Source organism: Mytilus edulis, chromosome 3 (genome assembly GCF_963676685.1).
Source record: "Mytilus edulis chromosome 3, xbMytEdul2.2, whole genome shotgun sequence".
NCBI lineage: Eukaryota > Metazoa > Mollusca > Bivalvia > Mytilida > Mytilidae > Mytilus > Mytilus edulis.
The window spans coordinates 46,962,743-46,981,452 of record NC_092346.1 but is presented as its reverse complement, the minus strand read 5'-3'; the positions used below and the strand labels follow the sequence as shown (position 1 = coordinate 46,981,452).

Below are 18,710 nucleotides of genomic sequence, written 5' to 3'. Positions count from 1 at the left end.
ACTCATGCCGAATCAAAATAAAGTTTTCTTATCTTATCTTATCTTATCGTTGTCTCGAACTCGGTTGACTCGATATTTCGGATGGGTCGAAGTTTTCACGTGGTCCCGAACTTTATTCCATACACAAGTATGTAATTCGACTCCTGATGAGTCGAAATTGGATGAGTCGAAATTTCGGTTGAGTCGAACTAAATTTACGGTCCCAAGGTTAACAAAAGCATTCAAAATTCATTTTTATCTCGAACTAATACACATATGTCAAAACAGGACCTCCGGGATTTAAATGGATTGAATAGTTATCTGACAATACACGTGTAATTAAATTTCCGGTCACTGACCACTGTATTGATTTATATGACATGCTATTTCCATGAGTGTTTACCTAAGATTATCTTTTATAGAATTTTGACAAATAATTAGTGATACATTGTTAATATTCATGAAAAAGTATTTAAAATGTTTACAATTTACACTAATGAGCTTGGGTGTGTATAAAGTGAGGATTATGGCTTCCGTTGATGATCACCTAAAAACTACTCAAACGGCGTCTTTAATCTTGTTATATTTTCTTTTGAAAAGAAAGAGTGAGATAAACAAAATGAATAGAAATCAACATTTTTTTTAAATCTCTTGTATCCGAGAATAAACAATTTTGTCAGCTATAACCGACCTGAATAACGAAACTATCAATTGGAAACTACTCTCTTGGAAAAGCCATAGGATTTTTTTTAATTGAAAGAATTGAATAAATAAAAATAATGCCTTTATAATAATAATGGACTGTGACATACAAATACAGCGATCTGATACTAGAATATCGATCCCCTTGCCATATTCACCCGGATTTATTTTAGCTTTACCAAGCTAAGCAAGAGTTGTGTCTCTTAGATTGTCGAACTTCCTGTGTTCGTTTGAGTCGAACTACGTGTATCTCGAAATATTTCTCTGGTCCGGCTGACTTCGACATAACGAGAGTCGACTGTATATCAAAAATAGTATTGGACCTAATACAGTGCCCTGAGGAACACCTGATGTAACTGGTATGTTATCAGAGGAATGGTTTTCTAGCATAACTGTTTGTGTACGGTTTGAAAGGAAAGATTTTATCCAGTTTGCGGCTTGATCTGATACACCGAAAAATTTAAGTTTATATAGTAAACGGTTGTGTGGAACTTTGTCAAAGGCTTTTGCGAAATCCATGATGATAAGATCGGTTTGTATATTTTTGTCGTTATTTGAACATAGTTGGTGAATTAGTGATTATTTGGGATTCGCATGATCTATTTGCCCTGAAGCCGTGTTGCAAGTCATAAAGTATGTTGTTGGATTCAAGGTGTTTCATAATGTTGCTTGCAATTATGTGCTCTAATAATTTGCATGAAATACATGTAAGTGAAATTGGACGATAGTTACCAGGATGATGTTTGTCTCCTTTTTTGAAAACAGGTGTTACATTTGCGTGGTTCCAATCGTGAGGTACTTTTCCTGTTTGCATTAATTATGTAAAAATTAGAGTAAGTATGTCTGTGCATGTGTTGATGTTTTCTTTAAGCACTATTCCAGTAATGTTATCAGGTCCTGTTGCCTTTTTTGGGTTTATATTTTTAATTAATTTATAGATGCCTTCTCTGTTGATGTCTATGTCGTCCATTATTGGATGTGTTGATGGACCTTTGTCAGGGATAACTGTATTGGTCTCGGATGTAAAAGCTGATTTAAATTGTTCTTTAATATGTTAGCTTTTTTCAAGGGATCTGTATGAAGTAAACCTTCACTCCTAAGAGGTGCAATACCAGTGTTTTCATTGTTTTGGCCTTTTATGTATGAAAAGAGTTTTTTAGGTTGTTTGTTAAATCTCGAATTTTCAGGCTCTTGTATTTCAATGTCAAAAATCATGTTTTCGATATAATTCCAATAGGCATTTCTCATCTCTTTCTGTAATTGTGTTTTAATTTGTTTAAATTTTTTAGTATGTTTGCTATCATGTTTTTTCTTTTTATAAAATTTGTTTTTCTTATTTATCAGTTTTTTCAATTTTGAGTCTATCCATGGTAGGTGGGTTTTATTTCCTATTAGCTTAGTTGGTATATGCTTTTGGATACTTTCTGTTGTTTTTGTTTTAAAGAAAATCCACATATTGTCTATATCAAGTTCTAATTTGTGTTTTTCCATATGTGTGTATGTTTCTTTTAAGTCTTTTCCAATTTTTTTCCCAGTCTGCTTTCTTGTAAATCAATACTTTGTGTGGTGACTGTTTGGCTTTCGAAAGGGAAAGATTTATTTCACTGAAGATTATGTCATGGTCACCTAGTGGTGGTAATGTTTCTACTCTGTTTAGTAGGGATGGATTTGACATGCACAGTAGATCCAGTGTGCGTTCATTTCTTGTTGGTTTGTCAACTACCTGTGTGAGATTGTGATCTTGTAATATATCTAAAAGGTGTTGATGAAGAGAAGGATCTGGTTTGCTAGGTATTACTGATGAATTTGACCAGTCAATATTGCCTAATCGCCACTGAGCATGATATTTGCACTGGATATGTTGCATATCCTATTTAGTGAGGTACCTAGAAGTTCTAGTGATTCCCCTTTGTCTGATGGTGGTCTATAATATGCTCCAAGATAGGTGGTTTTATTTCCCGTTGGAGTTATTTTTGCCCATATTAATTCGCAATCTGTGTCTAATTCAGGCACATGTGATGTAATAAGTGTGTTTGTGATTGCGAGTAGCACACCTCCATAGCCATCTTTCCAGTTTTTGGTGTAGATGGTGTATTTGGATGGAGAAATGTATTCATATGCTGATGTGTCATTTGAAAGCCAGGTTTCAGTACCAAATATAACATCAGGTTTGCATGAGTCTATCATCTCATCAATTTCTGGGTTTTTGTTTTTCATTGATTGAAAATTAATAGTGAGTACACGGAGAGGTGGAACTGTACTTTGTTTCTTATTCTGTTTAAATGGTTTGGATTTTTGTTTGAGTATTGGTGATGATGTATGAGTTGGAGTTCCAATGTGATCTAAGCTACATGTATTATCATCTGTGCTCAAGTCTGCATAGCTATTTGATGTTTCAATAGTGGTGTTAAAAAATGTGGTAGAAAAGTTTGGCATGCCACATTTAATGCATTCCCAAGAGATGTTGCTATTATTTAGGATTTTATACATGTGCTGACCAATACCTTCACATTTGATGTGATACCATTCATCACATGTGTCACAGCAGACTGCTTTTTGTCTCCATGTGACTGCTTTAGAACAGGAACCTCAGGGGTATTTTGTAGGACCTGGGTTTGGCTCAGGCGCATAAGAATTGACTAAGAGGAGGCTACATAGGTAAGTTAGAACTAATTTATTATGTTTTATTTCTCTGCCTCTCCTGATACTGATGTTTATTGAGAGGGTAGATATGTTTGACTTACTTGGTTCTTGACTAGTGATTGACCAAGAGTTGTCTGGAGAACTGCTGTTATAGTGCAGACTACTTTGTCTTGACAGATCAGTGATGTAATTGACAGTAGTGCTAAGGTTCAGTACTTTTGCTGTTAACTTAGAGTCGTCACAGCTATAGTAATAAGTACTGTGTTTATGATTTGCATTTTGTTTTTGTTGATACTAATTTTTTAAAGGTCTGTGCACGAACTGAGATGGTGCCGAAGTGCAGAGAAAATATATAGTAGGATTGTTAAATAAATGTAACACAAGTTAGTCTTCGTCCCTTGGGCAACTCAAGGGTACTGGGTATTACTTACTCAAAGTTCAGCCATGTTAGTAGAACAATAGAAAAGTCTTGAGACAGGATAGTAAATGTGATGTTTGTTTACTTCCGGTATATTTGTTTGGTCATGTGACTGATATTGGCGGTAGTTACTGTCAATTTCAATGAAATGTCTAAATTGTGATTTTTTGACTTTTTGAAAAATGTTGAATGAAAAATGTTATCTCTATGATTGGTTTACTGTTTGAAACAGTTTTTGTGGATTTTGGAACGTAAAATATGTATGTATTTCACCAAAATAAAGAGCTAAAAACAAGGAAGTCTTTCGATGTCCAGGCATGCGCAGTTATCCCTCGTAGTTTCAGTTTGGTGAGCGTGTTTGAGACGCAACCAACTTCTCTGGATTTGTACTCTTTTGTTATAAATCTCGCAGGTTGTTGCTGTATTCTTTCAAGCTTATTGATGATTGTAGATGTGTATTGGTCCCATACTATTGACGATATGATATCCCATTATTGACCTGGCCATTTAAATGTATGCGGTTTTCTCGCCTCCGGTTGACAATATCTCAAATATTTAAGGGCCTCGAATAAAACAAACAATGTATTTATCTATTTGTTATCTTTTATATGTATGCGCTGTACATAATTGACTTAAACTCCTTTGGTATATATTCCATATGGCGGTGCTCCTACTTACAGGAGGCTTATACACAGAAGAAGAAGAAGCCGAGCGCCATCTGTCGTCATAATGATCGTTAGCATTATACAACGATGACATTTCACACTTCGACATTTTACACATCGACAATTCACGAATCGACAAGTCACATGTTACAAGTTACAAAACATCAATATACAAAAAGACAATTTACCAATAAAGAATTTTGAAATCTAGAAGTTACAAATTGACAATTGATAAATGAAGAATGTTGAATTTTGATACAAAGATACAAGTTACAAATTGACAATTTACGAATGAAGCTTTTTGAAATTGCACAGTTACAAGTAACAAACTGACAATTTACCGATTAAGAATGTTCAAGTTGAAATTACAAAGGTTCAAGTTATAAATTGACAATTTACGAATTAAGCATTATGAATTTCACAGTAACAAGTTACAAATTAACAATTTACGAATTAACAATCTAGAAATTACACAGTTACAAGTTACGAATTAAGAATTTTGACCGCGTTGGCTTTCCATATAAACTCGGTTTGGAATATATCTAATACTGGAGAAAAACGCAAAAACGAAAATATGAAAATGATAGAGTCTCAGACGATTACCAAAATCAAGTGATTTATAGAGGCGACAACGGACACAATATCGTGGTGCATGTGTATTAGGGTACTTAGGAAACCTATTTGATAATGCTGTCGTTTGATAGCTGTTCTTTGTGCATTTTTAAACCTTCATTCATATCCTTAGTGCAGTGTTTTAATATAGTAATTCGTCAAGCTTGATAAGGGTTATTTCAATTGTTTCTTAAACTATAATATAGTGTTATTTACTGGCTGTTTCTGTATTGGCACTGGTATAGATTCAAGGTTTGCTGTATTGGCCTCGAGACCCGTAGGGTCGAGGGCCAATACAGCTGACCGAGAATCTATACCAGTGCCAATACAGAAACAGCCAGTTCATAACACTTTTATTAAATGATTATAAGAGAATTAAAAACCGGAAGTGAACGTCCCGTATTAGCCCATGGGCCAATACAGCTTTTTTCCCGCTTTTTTCCGTATTGGCCCTCGTTTTTTTCCGTTTCAAAACTTTAAGACATTACAAAACATTGCACATCATTTAACCTGTTTATTTTATGACTTTAATTTAAAAAATATTATACAAATGTTTTTATGCATAACGATACTTCCAGAGTTAAGTAATGGCGTAATAAAATTGAAAACCGGAAGTGAATGTCCTGTATTAGCCCTAGGGCTAATACGGCTTTTCCCGCTTTTTTCTGTATTGGCCCTGTTTTTTTCCGTATTGGCCCTGTTCGAAGAGCAATATTTAATCTTGATTTATATCGACAGTGAAACGTTTTTAGTATTGCACATGCTGATTTATCCGGATTGGGGCTTATTTGCTCATATCATTTAATAATAACAAATTATAAATTAAACTTACCTAGATTAATTTAATTGACATGCAACGTAGTTGCAGTATTGTCTAATTAGGATATTTGTTGAATTTCCCAGAAATCATGAAAAAATATATACAAGGTAATAACACACTTACATAATTTTTCATTGAGATGCCATTTTACAAATAAAGTCCTAAGTGTAGACAGTGTATAACTTGCAAATTTTGTTCATACACCTTTCAAATTAATTTCTTTTTATTTTATGCCTAAAATAGGAAGTAAGGGGATAAAAGTTACATGCAAAAAGATGGGGGCATGCATTATAAGGTAATGTAGCGATTTGGTCCAATTTAAAAAGGTAAAAAATAATATATCTGAAGCTGAATTACAGACCCCCTTAACATGAAATTATTCATATTTTGGACTTTTCTATTTTGTGAAATTCATCCCATAAATATTACACTACACTGTAAAAATCTTTTTTGGAACTAAGAGCAGGTACATGTACGATTTTTTTATTTCCTTTTTTTTTTCTAAAAGAAATGTACTACAAAGTACAATGTAACTGTGTTATCGGGTCATAAGTTTGACAAGTAAAGAAGAACTATAATACGACAAGTTTGTCTGTTTAAAACTAGTAACGAGATGAAACCAATCAAATGTGGATATGTGTCAGTTTTTCGAGGGTATGGATGGGTATTCTCTGATATATAAGTCATTTATCTCTATTCTTTGTATTTAACACTACTTTATTCTCTATTCTTTTTTTTACCGATTGCAAATTTATGTTTCATTGTCATTTTCCTTAGTTTCTACTGTTACCTATTCTTACATTGGACTCGGACTAAACGTTTGAACTGAGTTTTGCTGTGCGTATTGCTGAGTGTTTCTTTATTCTGCATTAGAAAGATGTAAAGGGGAAAACATCTCGATTTTGGAATTTCAAGAACAGAACATTCGACTTGCATATGTTTGCATTAAAAAAGCTCTTTTAACTTCAAAATAGTAATACTCTATTATTTTTTTTTTTGGGTGTTATTTACAATTTTGGATGTAAGCTGGAAAACAGAAATCAGAAAAAGATGTATTGTTTATTTTTTTTATTTTTCCAAGATGGATACGTAAGGCATAGGGAAGTTATTTTAATAACTATTTTTATGCTGATGATTGAAATCTTTTTATAAATTAGATTAACATATAATTTCCCTTTTTAACGATACCCTTTCAGAGCCTCTTAATTAAGTCAAGATGAAGAGTTTTGATTGGTTAGCTTTTTTTGGATATTCCATAAAAAAATATTTCAGACAGAAAGAGGATCGATACTATTTGTAATCAATAAGTTATCTTTGATCTCTTCGATTTTCCCACCATCTTTCACCTTCATCTCCTTTCTTTTTTTAATAAAGTTAAGAATTCATGTGCTATTATGATTATGATTTTGTTGATGATAGATTATTGTAACATATCTTCACATAGTAACGTTGTATGTTTTTATTTTATTAGTATAGTTTAAATTTTCCTCTTTATAGATTTTATGAGTTTCTACTCTGCCTTAGCTCGGGCATATGTGACCCCATTCTAGGCCAAGAATTTATGTTACATAATGGTATGTGACAATTTTATTGTAATTTACTTATGTTAATTAAGAACATTTTTCACTTATCTTTTATATGTTGTAGCTTTAAAGTTACGTAATACTTTATGTTTTGACAATTTTGAAAAGTAAAAATTCACAATATCATTTCTGTGTTTGTTATACTTTACTTTAATGACTTAATTACTTATACTATAAAGACAGTGTTTAGATTAACGTCTGTTGTGGATTGAAGGAGGAGGGCATAAACAACATTATGGTCGAAAGTTCGGGTTTTGCAACCATTACTCATCCAAACTTTTTAAAATTCTGTAAAACACTCTTACGGCAAAGATTTGTCAGATATATGACACATTGAATTATAAACCGGACATATCCTCTTCAATTATCAGAATTAAAGACCAATACAATGATGACATGTGCATTACAGCATTAAACGTGCAAAAAGGATTTGAACACCACAAAAGATATTCATCAAAATTATAAAAATTCAATATGAGAAAAAACTTGTCACGAAGTGGTTGTACTACAGATGATAGAAGATGATAGTTTTTACTTTTGTTGGTGTACACTCAAGGATGTAAATAATCAATTATTATGACAAGAAATGGAAATCACCTTTAAAACATATTTTATCTATAAATTATAGTTGGTAACTGTCTCTTTTCACGTAAGAATGACACCATTAAAATATGTCAAGTAATTGGTACGTTTAACTTGAGGGACAGGATATGATGTTTTATAAATAGACGAATAAGTGATATTTAGCATTTAGAATATTATATACTCGTGGTGGTAAAGAAAACCAAGGACAAAGTTCTTAAAATGGACATTAAAATAGAAGAAAATGAGGATTTTTCTGTTGAAAACGGTGAGTACAGTTATATCACCAATATCATGACGAAATACGAACATAATATATGAGCAACAGTGTAAAGCAATAGGTATTTTCGGAAGTGGCACTACTTAGTTTTCATGAACATCCCACTTGCTGAAAGTGTCTTGGTCCATTTATTTGCTCGCTCGTCTATAATAGTTATAAAAGGTACAAGGCTAATAATTTTAAAATACTTCAGACGCGTTTCGTCTAAGACTCATATCCACAACTATTTTTGAAATATATCGGGATTTCAATGAAACTTTCACATATATCTCTTAGGTTGACCTCATCACTATTTTCTACACACTACACATATATACGTGTACTTGCTTGCTCTCATTCGGTCATCAGTCACTGTGCATATAAAAAAATAAAGCATTAAAGTATATGCTTCTTTAAATTCAGACAATCAAACCAGCATATCTAATTCAAGAGACAGTGCAAAACATAACTGTATGCAAGAACAAGATCAAGACGAGGAGCATGCGTCGAGTTTTAAGAACAAAACAACTGAAAGTCCATTAGAGGTAAACATTTAAATGCTTGTCAATTCACCATTTTTGTCATTTTTTTCATTTTTGTTAACATTATGTAAAATACAAATTTACAGACGAAAACTGAAGTTATTATCAAATGTTTATCTTCAACTGAATATGTTGATGTTAATTTCTGTGTAAATGCATAATTGATATTTTTCATATGTTATTACGGTACTGTGTTTGAGATATTGCAGATACATGTATAAAATGGTTTAGTATTAATGTTTAAATTTCTCGTAAATCACTTTGAATATACAAAACATGATTTTTTTTTTATAGATATTTGTATTAATTTGTTATACTGCTATTTATGATGAGATTATTTATAACCGGTGAGTGATTTCTGTTGGGGAGTTTATAGATATCGATAGGGTACTTTGGTATTCCATTACATATAAACTGAAGGTTTACTGTGGATTCATATTTTTGTTAAGACACTTAGCTTACACTTTATTATTTTAGTTTTTTTCATTTATTAGATTATATCTATTTCATTCATTACACTTAGTTCATCAATATATTACCCCAATTATAAATGCATGTTCTGATTTTGAATCAAAACAAATTTTGGCGGTTCTTAACTACTGCTCAATAATTAAAGATATAAAGTCACGTTTACTATTTAGGAATATAATACAGAAATGGCAGATTCTGGAGTTGAACAAATAGAAATCAATACAGTTCAGTGGTTGCACGGAAACATAAAAACACGGTACAATGAAAATCATGGATTTCAGCACATATTTATGTTTGACTCGAAAACGACTCAAACACTGCTAATAAGGTAGTGTATCTAAAAGTTATGCAATTTTAAATATAAGTTAATTTTTCATCAGATTTTAAAAGCTACCAATTTGTTTGATTTCTTACTGTCACATCAACACAGAATGTCGCGAGGAGCTATTTATGAAAGCAAATATGTTATAAATTCCTGAGTCTACACAACAGTACACGAACGAGAAAATATAAAAAGACACAAAGCAGCTGTACAAACAACAAGTGTATACATTTACTCCTTAATGAGTAATAGTTCTTAAGTGAACAATGTTTACCCTTATTTATTTTAGGGAAATCTATAAACGATAGAGTGAAACTGAAAACATTTAACTGTCAGCAACACACGATCAAATATAGTTAGGTGAACATAGAGCCTTAATACGTTATTGTCAGTCCATTTCTCATAAGGGTTATTGCCCTTGCATATCGATTTATCTAATGTATAGTTTTTGTCAAAAACTAGAGGAGAAAAAATAATTGAAAATATGATCAACAATACAAACAAACGTAAATTGATTTTGCCATGAAGTTTATTCTAGTCTACACATAACTAAGACATTCTTTCGTTTGTCCATTTGTCAAAAAACATGTTCATCAAACTTTGCTCTGCTAAGGTTCCATCTTGATGACGAAAATATATATATATATGTGATCGGCAGCTTGATCTTGAAAGACAACTGAAACCTATTAATTTATTGAACTTGATATTTGAGCCAATGCTCCTGAACATACAACCGTATTCACAGTGATACATTGGAATGTTTCAGCACTTTATGGACCTCACCCATACCTACCGCCCAAGTTCGATACTTTGTTTACCAAATAAAATACTGGTATGCTTGCCAAAACAACGATTAAAATTTTTGTATGTCTCAGGTCTACACTCGTACAAAATATATGTTTTGTTTGTTTGCAGAAATGGGGACCAACTTCTGTCTATAAACGATGACGATGTTACAGTACTGACTTATAAGGACGTCGTGGAACTCTTAGAAAAAATACTTTTAAAAACCAATACAACGATGGTACATTTATTTTGACAATTCTGTACATGTCGATTCTCACTTAGAGTATTATGCATACGGTATAAATTATGTAACTATTGTCAGTGTCAAAAGTTCTAACAAGTTTTAAAATGTGAAAAAAAAACATTAAAAATAAATGATAAAAACTTAATGACCTCAAAACCGGTACAACTTTGTTATAAAACTGATACACAAAGTTTAACATAACTTTGTATAATACAAAAAAATAGTTTTACATTGCCTGTCATTTCGCTTTTTGTTTGCGTATGCTTAGTTCTATTAGAACTGTAGTAAGAAAAATGTTTTTGTAAAACACTTATCAGCTGCATCAAAGAGGTACAAGACAATATGATATAAATAACATATAGCTGATACAGTGATAGAGCAGATTGTTACCCCAAATAAACATTGTCAACCGCGGCGAAGGCAAGAGTGACAATGCTTTTTCGAGGGGTACCAATCGCTCTATCATCCTCTAAGCTATGTCTTATTTAATTTATTATACTGAATGTCCTATCATTATTGCCTTTTACAGATGAATTTTATTTGAAAGTATTTTTATGACGTCATGTACATAACAACGTTACGGGTATCAGAAAAAATCAACAAAATTGAAGCAAGGTGTTTTTTTTATTTTAACCGTCAAAAAATAGAATCTTAGCAAAAACGTAGAACTTAAGCACTGTCTTTAATAACATAATGTAAATTCAATTCATTGTTTTTTAAATTATTGATGTTTGATTGGTCTAGACGAGAGAGTGGCATTAAATAAAAATGTCACCCGCTCAGCCATGTGATAGAGAAAATTAACACCCTCGTATTGGCCAAGCAAAACATGTCATTTTAACTTGAAGTATAACAATAACGAATATTATATGTATTTTTAGACTTACTGGAGACCCTCTACAAACTCTGTCACAGTTTTAAAGTTTTGCTTATTTTTATCGGGAGGTTAGTATAAAACAACTGTTTTTACAAATTATGATAAAAAAAAATTAGAAATATAAAATAAGGTAATATGGTTCGTTTGTCCTCAAAACGTGGATTTAAGCAACTTTAGATCACTGTACGGGCTCGAATAGGATTAAAACACATACACAAACGGTATAATTAGTTAAAACACAACAGGACAAAATATGAAGCATTTCAAACAAATAAAAAACATCTACCTTAAAAATCTGGGTATAAACATCATTATCACAAAAATAGGATGTGCAGTATTAATATTTATTTTGCTTTTATCGTTTTGTCTTTATGCTTAATTATTGATAAACGAAATGCATAATTGACACATATGTAATGTTCAGTTTTATTTCGATCACAAATACGTTAATGTGGTATAAAACAGTAAAATAAGGTATAAATCAATCTACGATCACAGGAGCACGCTACTTCGTGAACTTTCTATTTCTATGTAGCAACATTCCAGCAGCGCCTGGATACATAGTATATATACCTTCAGGTTAATACGATATTCCAAAGCTTGTTTTTCCTATCAAGATTGCCTTGGTAGAGGATTGCTGCTCATGACGAAGCTATTAAATGAACAGTTCTAAGTAATGAAGATGAAATCATCCCTCCGTAAGTTTTACGGACGCAATCTCGAGTCGGTTGAACGTTATCGAATATCCGTTTTTCGGATGACAGCGGATATGTTCCTAATTTCGAAACCATAATCCTGTCCCCTCTTTTCTCTTATGTGACCTCACCGAGCTAAACTTAATACCGGTTTGTACTAACATGAGCAACACAACGGGTGTCACTTGTATAGCATTATCTGCTTATTCTCCCAAATCACCCCCAGTTTCTAATGGGGTTAGTGTTGCTTAGTCTTTACTTTTCCATGTTGTGTGAGGGTGTACTACTATTTGTATGCTGGTCTTTTTCCCTTTTAGCCATGGCGTGCAAATCGAACAAAGAATCAAACACAAAATTAAACATCAGAATCAATTTTGAAACCATATACGTTAGCAACGATTATCTAGTTTCATTTAATGCTTTTTTTGGTTCTCACCATTTTCAGAAATAATTCGTGCACGTTTCATTGATGCGTCTACAACACCAGTGGGACCAGATTGGACCAAGAATCAGTTTCGCGTTGTTGTTTTCAATAAAACAGTTGTTTTTAAGGAACTCTCTTCAGGAGAACCTGGTAAAACGGCATGCGATTTTGTTGAAAGTAAGTATAACAAAAATTATGCAAATACATGGTTTGTGTATGTAACTGTGTGTATTATAATTAGTTATTTGTATATAATTCATCTTTTCCTTATTCTAAAACAAATTAATTTTACATTTTTAAGAAACCAAATATGTATATATAGATATATAAATCTGTTGTAGAGTTGTCACTGGTTCAGACGTACTTATAAATCTACAAAATATTTGTGAAAGCAAATTTACCGATCTAACATTGTTGGGTTGATGTTTAGACGAGTTGTACATAATGTACACATCCATGTATTACCATCACTGCTGGTGATCCGATGGATAAATCTGTTGTAGACTTGTCACTGGTTCAGACGTACCTATAAATATAATTATTTCTGTGACTGTATCTTGCATTAATTTGTAGGATCCTTTACTATAGATAATTTAGCTGATCTGTAAAAATAACATCTTCATGCCTTGTATATCATGTACTGTAGTACGACGGTAGATTAAAACTGACGTGGAAAGGTAACACCCGGCCAACGAAAGCGTCATTTTTATGAAGCCCAGGTGGTCGTGTGGTCTAGCGCGCCGGTTACATTGCAGGCGATTTGGTGTCACGATATCTGAGTAGTGTTGGTTCAAATCCCGGCGAGGGAAGAACAAACAATTTGCTTTCTTACAGATCTAACATTGTTGGGTTGATGTTTAGACGAGTTGTAGATATAGGAAGATACATACAACTCATCTAAACATCAGCCCAGCAATGTTAGATCTGTATATTTGCTTACACATTTTTTTTATTGTTCTTCCCTCGTCGTGATTCGAACTCATGATACTAAGATATATATATAGTGCCTAGGAAATCAACCTAACAATGTTAAAAGAAATCTGACTCGTAACTTCCTCCCCGAGCGGGGCTTGAACGTCTTTTTTTTTTATTTCTTACTCCTACGACAACACCGCATAACACTACTCAGACACCTTATTCCGTCTTCTACCTATAGATTTGACCTTAATATTTGATTGTCTTATGGTAATTTCCATAGCAAAATGTTATATAATCTTAGTGACGTCGATTTCCTTTGTATATATTTTTTCTAAACGCCTTCAATTTTATGGTAATAGTAAGCATAACCTTCACAAGAGAATAAACAGACTTTTACTACTGCCAATTCCGCTATTAAATTATACAAATTGAGGTTTAGCTGTCTACAAGCTGCGAATGGCATTTTTGGGTTGAAAATTAACTCACGATTTAAAAATCTGAAGTAAACTTCTGGGTTTATTTTCTGTGTTGAATTTCGCCACACTTTAATTTTGTGGGCTTTGCATAAGATCTTATCTAATGCACTATGATCTGCAACTTTTAATACAGAAGTATAGAAAGGCACAGTGTCTTTTAAGCAGTTTATGTTAATCAACACTCTTAACTAATTTCCAGTAACGGCGAACATCTGAAAAAGATAGGGATCTACACAAATTGGTTTTTTTTTCTCTGGTGCAGACCAATAAAAAGTTAATAATTAAAAGGACAATGAAAATTGAATTTACATCAATAATTTTAAAGACGATGCTGACGTTGTACGATTTGGTCTCAAAACTTGTTCATACAATGTACAAATGAAAAATACATCTTGCTTTACTTTCCAATTATTTCTTATAAATGTAATGCTATTATGTACATGCCGTCATACTTGAGTACTTTCAATTTAAAAGTTAAAAGACAATGATGACAGAATATTCAGAAAGAAAGATCAGTTGTTCACGATTATGTCAATGTATAAAAATTACTACATGCGTATTTTATGTTTTTGGTCGCCGATTGTGTGTTGCAAATCACAAGGTGTTTTTTTTTTTGAAAGCCCGTGCTAATTCCCAGTGATGTACTACCGATTACGCATTCATGCGTTAATACATCCATCATTTATCAACAAAATATAACAACTAAATTATTTTCGATTAACACATTCACATCAAATCTAAAATTAAGCACATACTGAATCCATTTCCCAAGGGCGAAACTAGTGAAATATAGAACTGATCCACCGATCAAAAGCATTGTGTTTGGATATTTGTTGTCTTTGAGTGGTAAAATACACATACAATTATTTTATAGGTCGCTTTCTGGAAGACAGAAGAATTGAAAGTAATGGAATGTATGCTTTTTACATAAGGCGCTATTCGACAATATTTAAAAACAAAGAAAAGAAATATCTTCACGTACCAGATGATGGCACACTAGATCTTGTTGATGTAATTGTATATGGGTTAAATTTGAGCTCAGTTTAAGAATTCTTGTTTTTAAATCCTATGTTTCCTTTTGAATTATTTAACGCGTCTTTTGTCGTCGTTATTTAGAACATGTCTCATTGAATTTCAATACAGATAAGCCATGACAGCCATTCTTTAATAATTGAACGCAAAACTAAAATTTAAAACGCGCCAAATGTCTCAATATTGAATGCATTGTATGGACTGTCTGAATAAGATATGAATATATCATCGAATGCAGAAGTTTGGGTTGTGGTTTATCAATATGATGATATAAATATTGCTTGTTTTAGTTAAAATTGCTGTTAAAACTACATCATTATGTTGTCGTGGTTAGATCAATTTCGAGACCGTTGTGTCAAACCATTTACCAATCCCTAGTTAGAGAACTTTTCGAAACAGAATAACATTTGAAATACTATGATACAAATGTAATGATTGCGATAGAACGATAACTTTCCATTATCCAAGCTATTTGTGCTGTTTTCTATTACATGTCAGTCTGTCTTTTTTTATTTCTTATTTTTTAAGATTTTCTTCTTGTTCAGTATTTAAAGGTATACAATAATAAGAATATGTCTGGCTTTAATCGTCCACCAAATACAATCAGCTTAGTCCTTTTAAAATATGTTAAAAACACAGAGTAACAAAATAATCTGAATTGTTTTAAAAATTTCATTGTCATTTATCTATTGATAAAATGTACTAAAATATATGATTGTTTTCAGGAGATCAGCAAATCATCAAAATTCGAACTGATTCCAGATTTGTTGTATGCATTTCTTGTTATGAAAGAGATGTCTACAAACCGATGTATGAAACTGGAAGGAGATGAGGGTACATTTGTGGGTGTTAACTACAAACCTATTCGCAATATTGGGGATGAATTTAGATTTCAATTATCTAGATGTAGAGAACAATGTAATTTGAAACTTTCGACTAAAAAGTGTGTGATTATTTGACTTTGTTTAAAAATTTCGTTCTTACATTTTTTTAAATATATTGTTTTATTACTTTTGATCATTAACTCTTTAATATATACATGTTATCAAATACAACCAAATATAGAAATGTTTAGATCTGAAAACAGTTCTCAAAATGTGTATGAAAAAAGACATCAGTAGTATCCACTATTCGAAAGTCATAAGTCGATGGAAAGAAAACAAATCCGGGCTACAGACTAAAACTGAGATAAGCATTTCAACTTTAAGTGGACAACAACGAAACAACAGAAACACTTAAGAGGGTGTCCATGGGAAAACCAGGCAGTGGATGGCACATGACATATTTTGTTTTCAAAATGTTTTCATCTATTTCATATCACAAATTCATTCTTTCTCAAAGTTAAATTTTGTTTTTTTATTAACTTCAACAAATAAAGAGAGAAAATATACATAGAAAGCACTGAAAATGCATTGAAAAGGGGAGATAACTCTTCATTTTGTACGCTTTGTTTATGTGTAGAAAATGATATGTATGACAGATTACGACGGACACGTAAGTATATTGCACTGTATAATTCCAACTACCAAATCATAAAATATTTTAAAACTATATGCATAATTATATGAACTCGTTAAAGGAACATATTTCGGGACAAAAGCGAATTCATTATATACTGAGTGCCAATGAAAACGCAACACTTTTGTTTTTCAAAAAAATCTTATAATTTTTATTTTATTTATATTAGAACTTTGTATAGTTGGTTGAAAATGACTTTTAAGACAATTGTCGACAATTTTATGGTTGAGTGATTTTTGGAAAAACTATAAAATTTAATATGAAAATGAGATAGTCTCAGACGATGACCAAGATCAAGTGATTTTAATGAGAAGCGACGACGGACAAATATTATTGTGTGTATCATATTTGATATTGTCGTTTTTACATTAATAAACCTTCATTCCCATCCTCAGTGCAGTGTTTAGTAATTCTTCAAGCTTGATAGGAGTCATTCCAATTGTTTCTTCAACTATTTATAACAAATTATAAATTTCCAATCAAATATGAAAAAAAAAATACTATCAGATTATTACATGGCATTTTTCATATCGCATGTATTATCAGCCCAAGAGCCGCATGGCTCGAGGGCTGATATTGACCGAGGGCTGATAATTCATACGATATGAAAAAATGACATGTTATGATCTTTTTATTTTATGCTTCAACAATGGACAAAAATAAGAGATTCATATATTGATCCTTTTACGTGGTTCCCAAATAGAGGTTCAATATATTCTATCATATGCCTCAACAGAGAAGAAACATATTTTAATATTGACGAATCGACAAAAATATACATAATGAACACTGTTTGGAAAAGTCCACTTTTTAAAGTAACTTTCTAAATTATGTTTGAAACTTTGAAAAATGCATTTATTCAATAATTTGTGTCTTTGGTTGTTTTTTTTTTGTTTTTTTGTTTTTATTATTTTACACAATATACTTTCCAGTATCCAAATTGTGGTTTTGTACCCTACTTTGTAATGTTTTTCACTGAAAACGTAGCATTGAGGTGTATTTTCCGGAATTTGCCTAGTATCACCGGAATGTCATGCGATAACGTTACGGAAAGGCACGTGATAACAATCGAAGCAAGAGATAAACTTTTCATATTAGCCCGCTAAGCACCAATTAGAAAAATATTGAATTTACGTTAATTTAATGCTTTTATCATCCAGTAAAAATCATATGTTATTTAGTCTAAGTATATGATAATATCAGATTATTACATGGCATTTTTCATATCGCATATATAATTAGCCCTAGGTTCAATATCAGCCCAAAGGCACATGGCTCGAGGGCTGATAATACATGCGATATGATAAATGACATGTTATGATCCTTTTATCATTTGCTTCAACAATGGACAAAAATAACAGATTCATATGGAACGCCACAGCTGTCTTATGTGGAACTCTGATATTACTTTATGTTGTTTTATCATTACTTAATAATAGTTTGTCTTTATTTGATATGGTTTTGACATTACGTAATGATGTTTTAATATAACTCAATATGAATAGTCATTACTTAATGATATTTCGATATTACACGATATGATTTCGTATTGACTTGACATAGTTTTGTCATTACTCAATATGGTTTTGTCATTACTCGATGTGGTTTCACCATTATTTATTATGGTTGTGTCATTAGTCAATGTGGTTTTACCATTACTTGATGTGTATGTGACTTAACGTTAACGCAATGTAGTTGTTTCATTACAAGATGTGGTTTTGTTATTTCGTAATGATGATTTGTCTATTCTATGGTTTTAACATTACGTAATGATGTTTCAAAATTTGACCATTTTACACTACTTGATGTGTTTGTTTCATTATTTGATGTGGTCTTGTCATTCTTTGATGTGGTCCTGTCATTCTTTGATGTGGTTATCCCATTACTTGATGAGGTAAAACCACGTGACCAATTCGGAAAAACCTGTTCTATTTTTAGATAGATTTCCATATTGTATGTGCCTTGAATGCGTTTGGCCATCCATCTAATTAGTGTTCAAATTAAAGTTCGGGTTACTGTTTGAGTTAAACTTTTATTTCGTTTTCGAATTCAAGTCAATACATACTTATACTTAAAGTTCTAGTTAGCATTGAGTTTCGAGTTGGACTTCGAGTTCGAGTCACATTTAAAGGCAGAGTTCTA

At 32.0% G+C, this 18,710-nt stretch overlaps 1 protein-coding gene across 1 annotated transcript; it reads left to right on the top strand.

The window, feature by feature from the left end:
• The first annotated feature begins 7,619 nt into the window (after positions 1–7,619).
• Positions 7,620–16,067, top strand: LOC139516653 (uncharacterized). The gene is made up of 8 exons (XM_071306872.1): positions 7,620–8,272; positions 8,687–8,808; positions 9,447–9,604; positions 10,514–10,622; positions 11,510–11,573; positions 12,646–12,801; positions 14,893–15,029; positions 15,776–16,067. Exons 1-8 carry the CDS (start codon positions 8,227–8,229, stop codon positions 16,007–16,009), a joined length of 1,026 nt encoding a protein of 341 aa, XP_071162973.1. The 5' UTR covers positions 7,620–8,226; the 3' UTR covers positions 16,010–16,067.
• Positions 16,068–18,710: the final 2,643 nt, after the last annotated feature.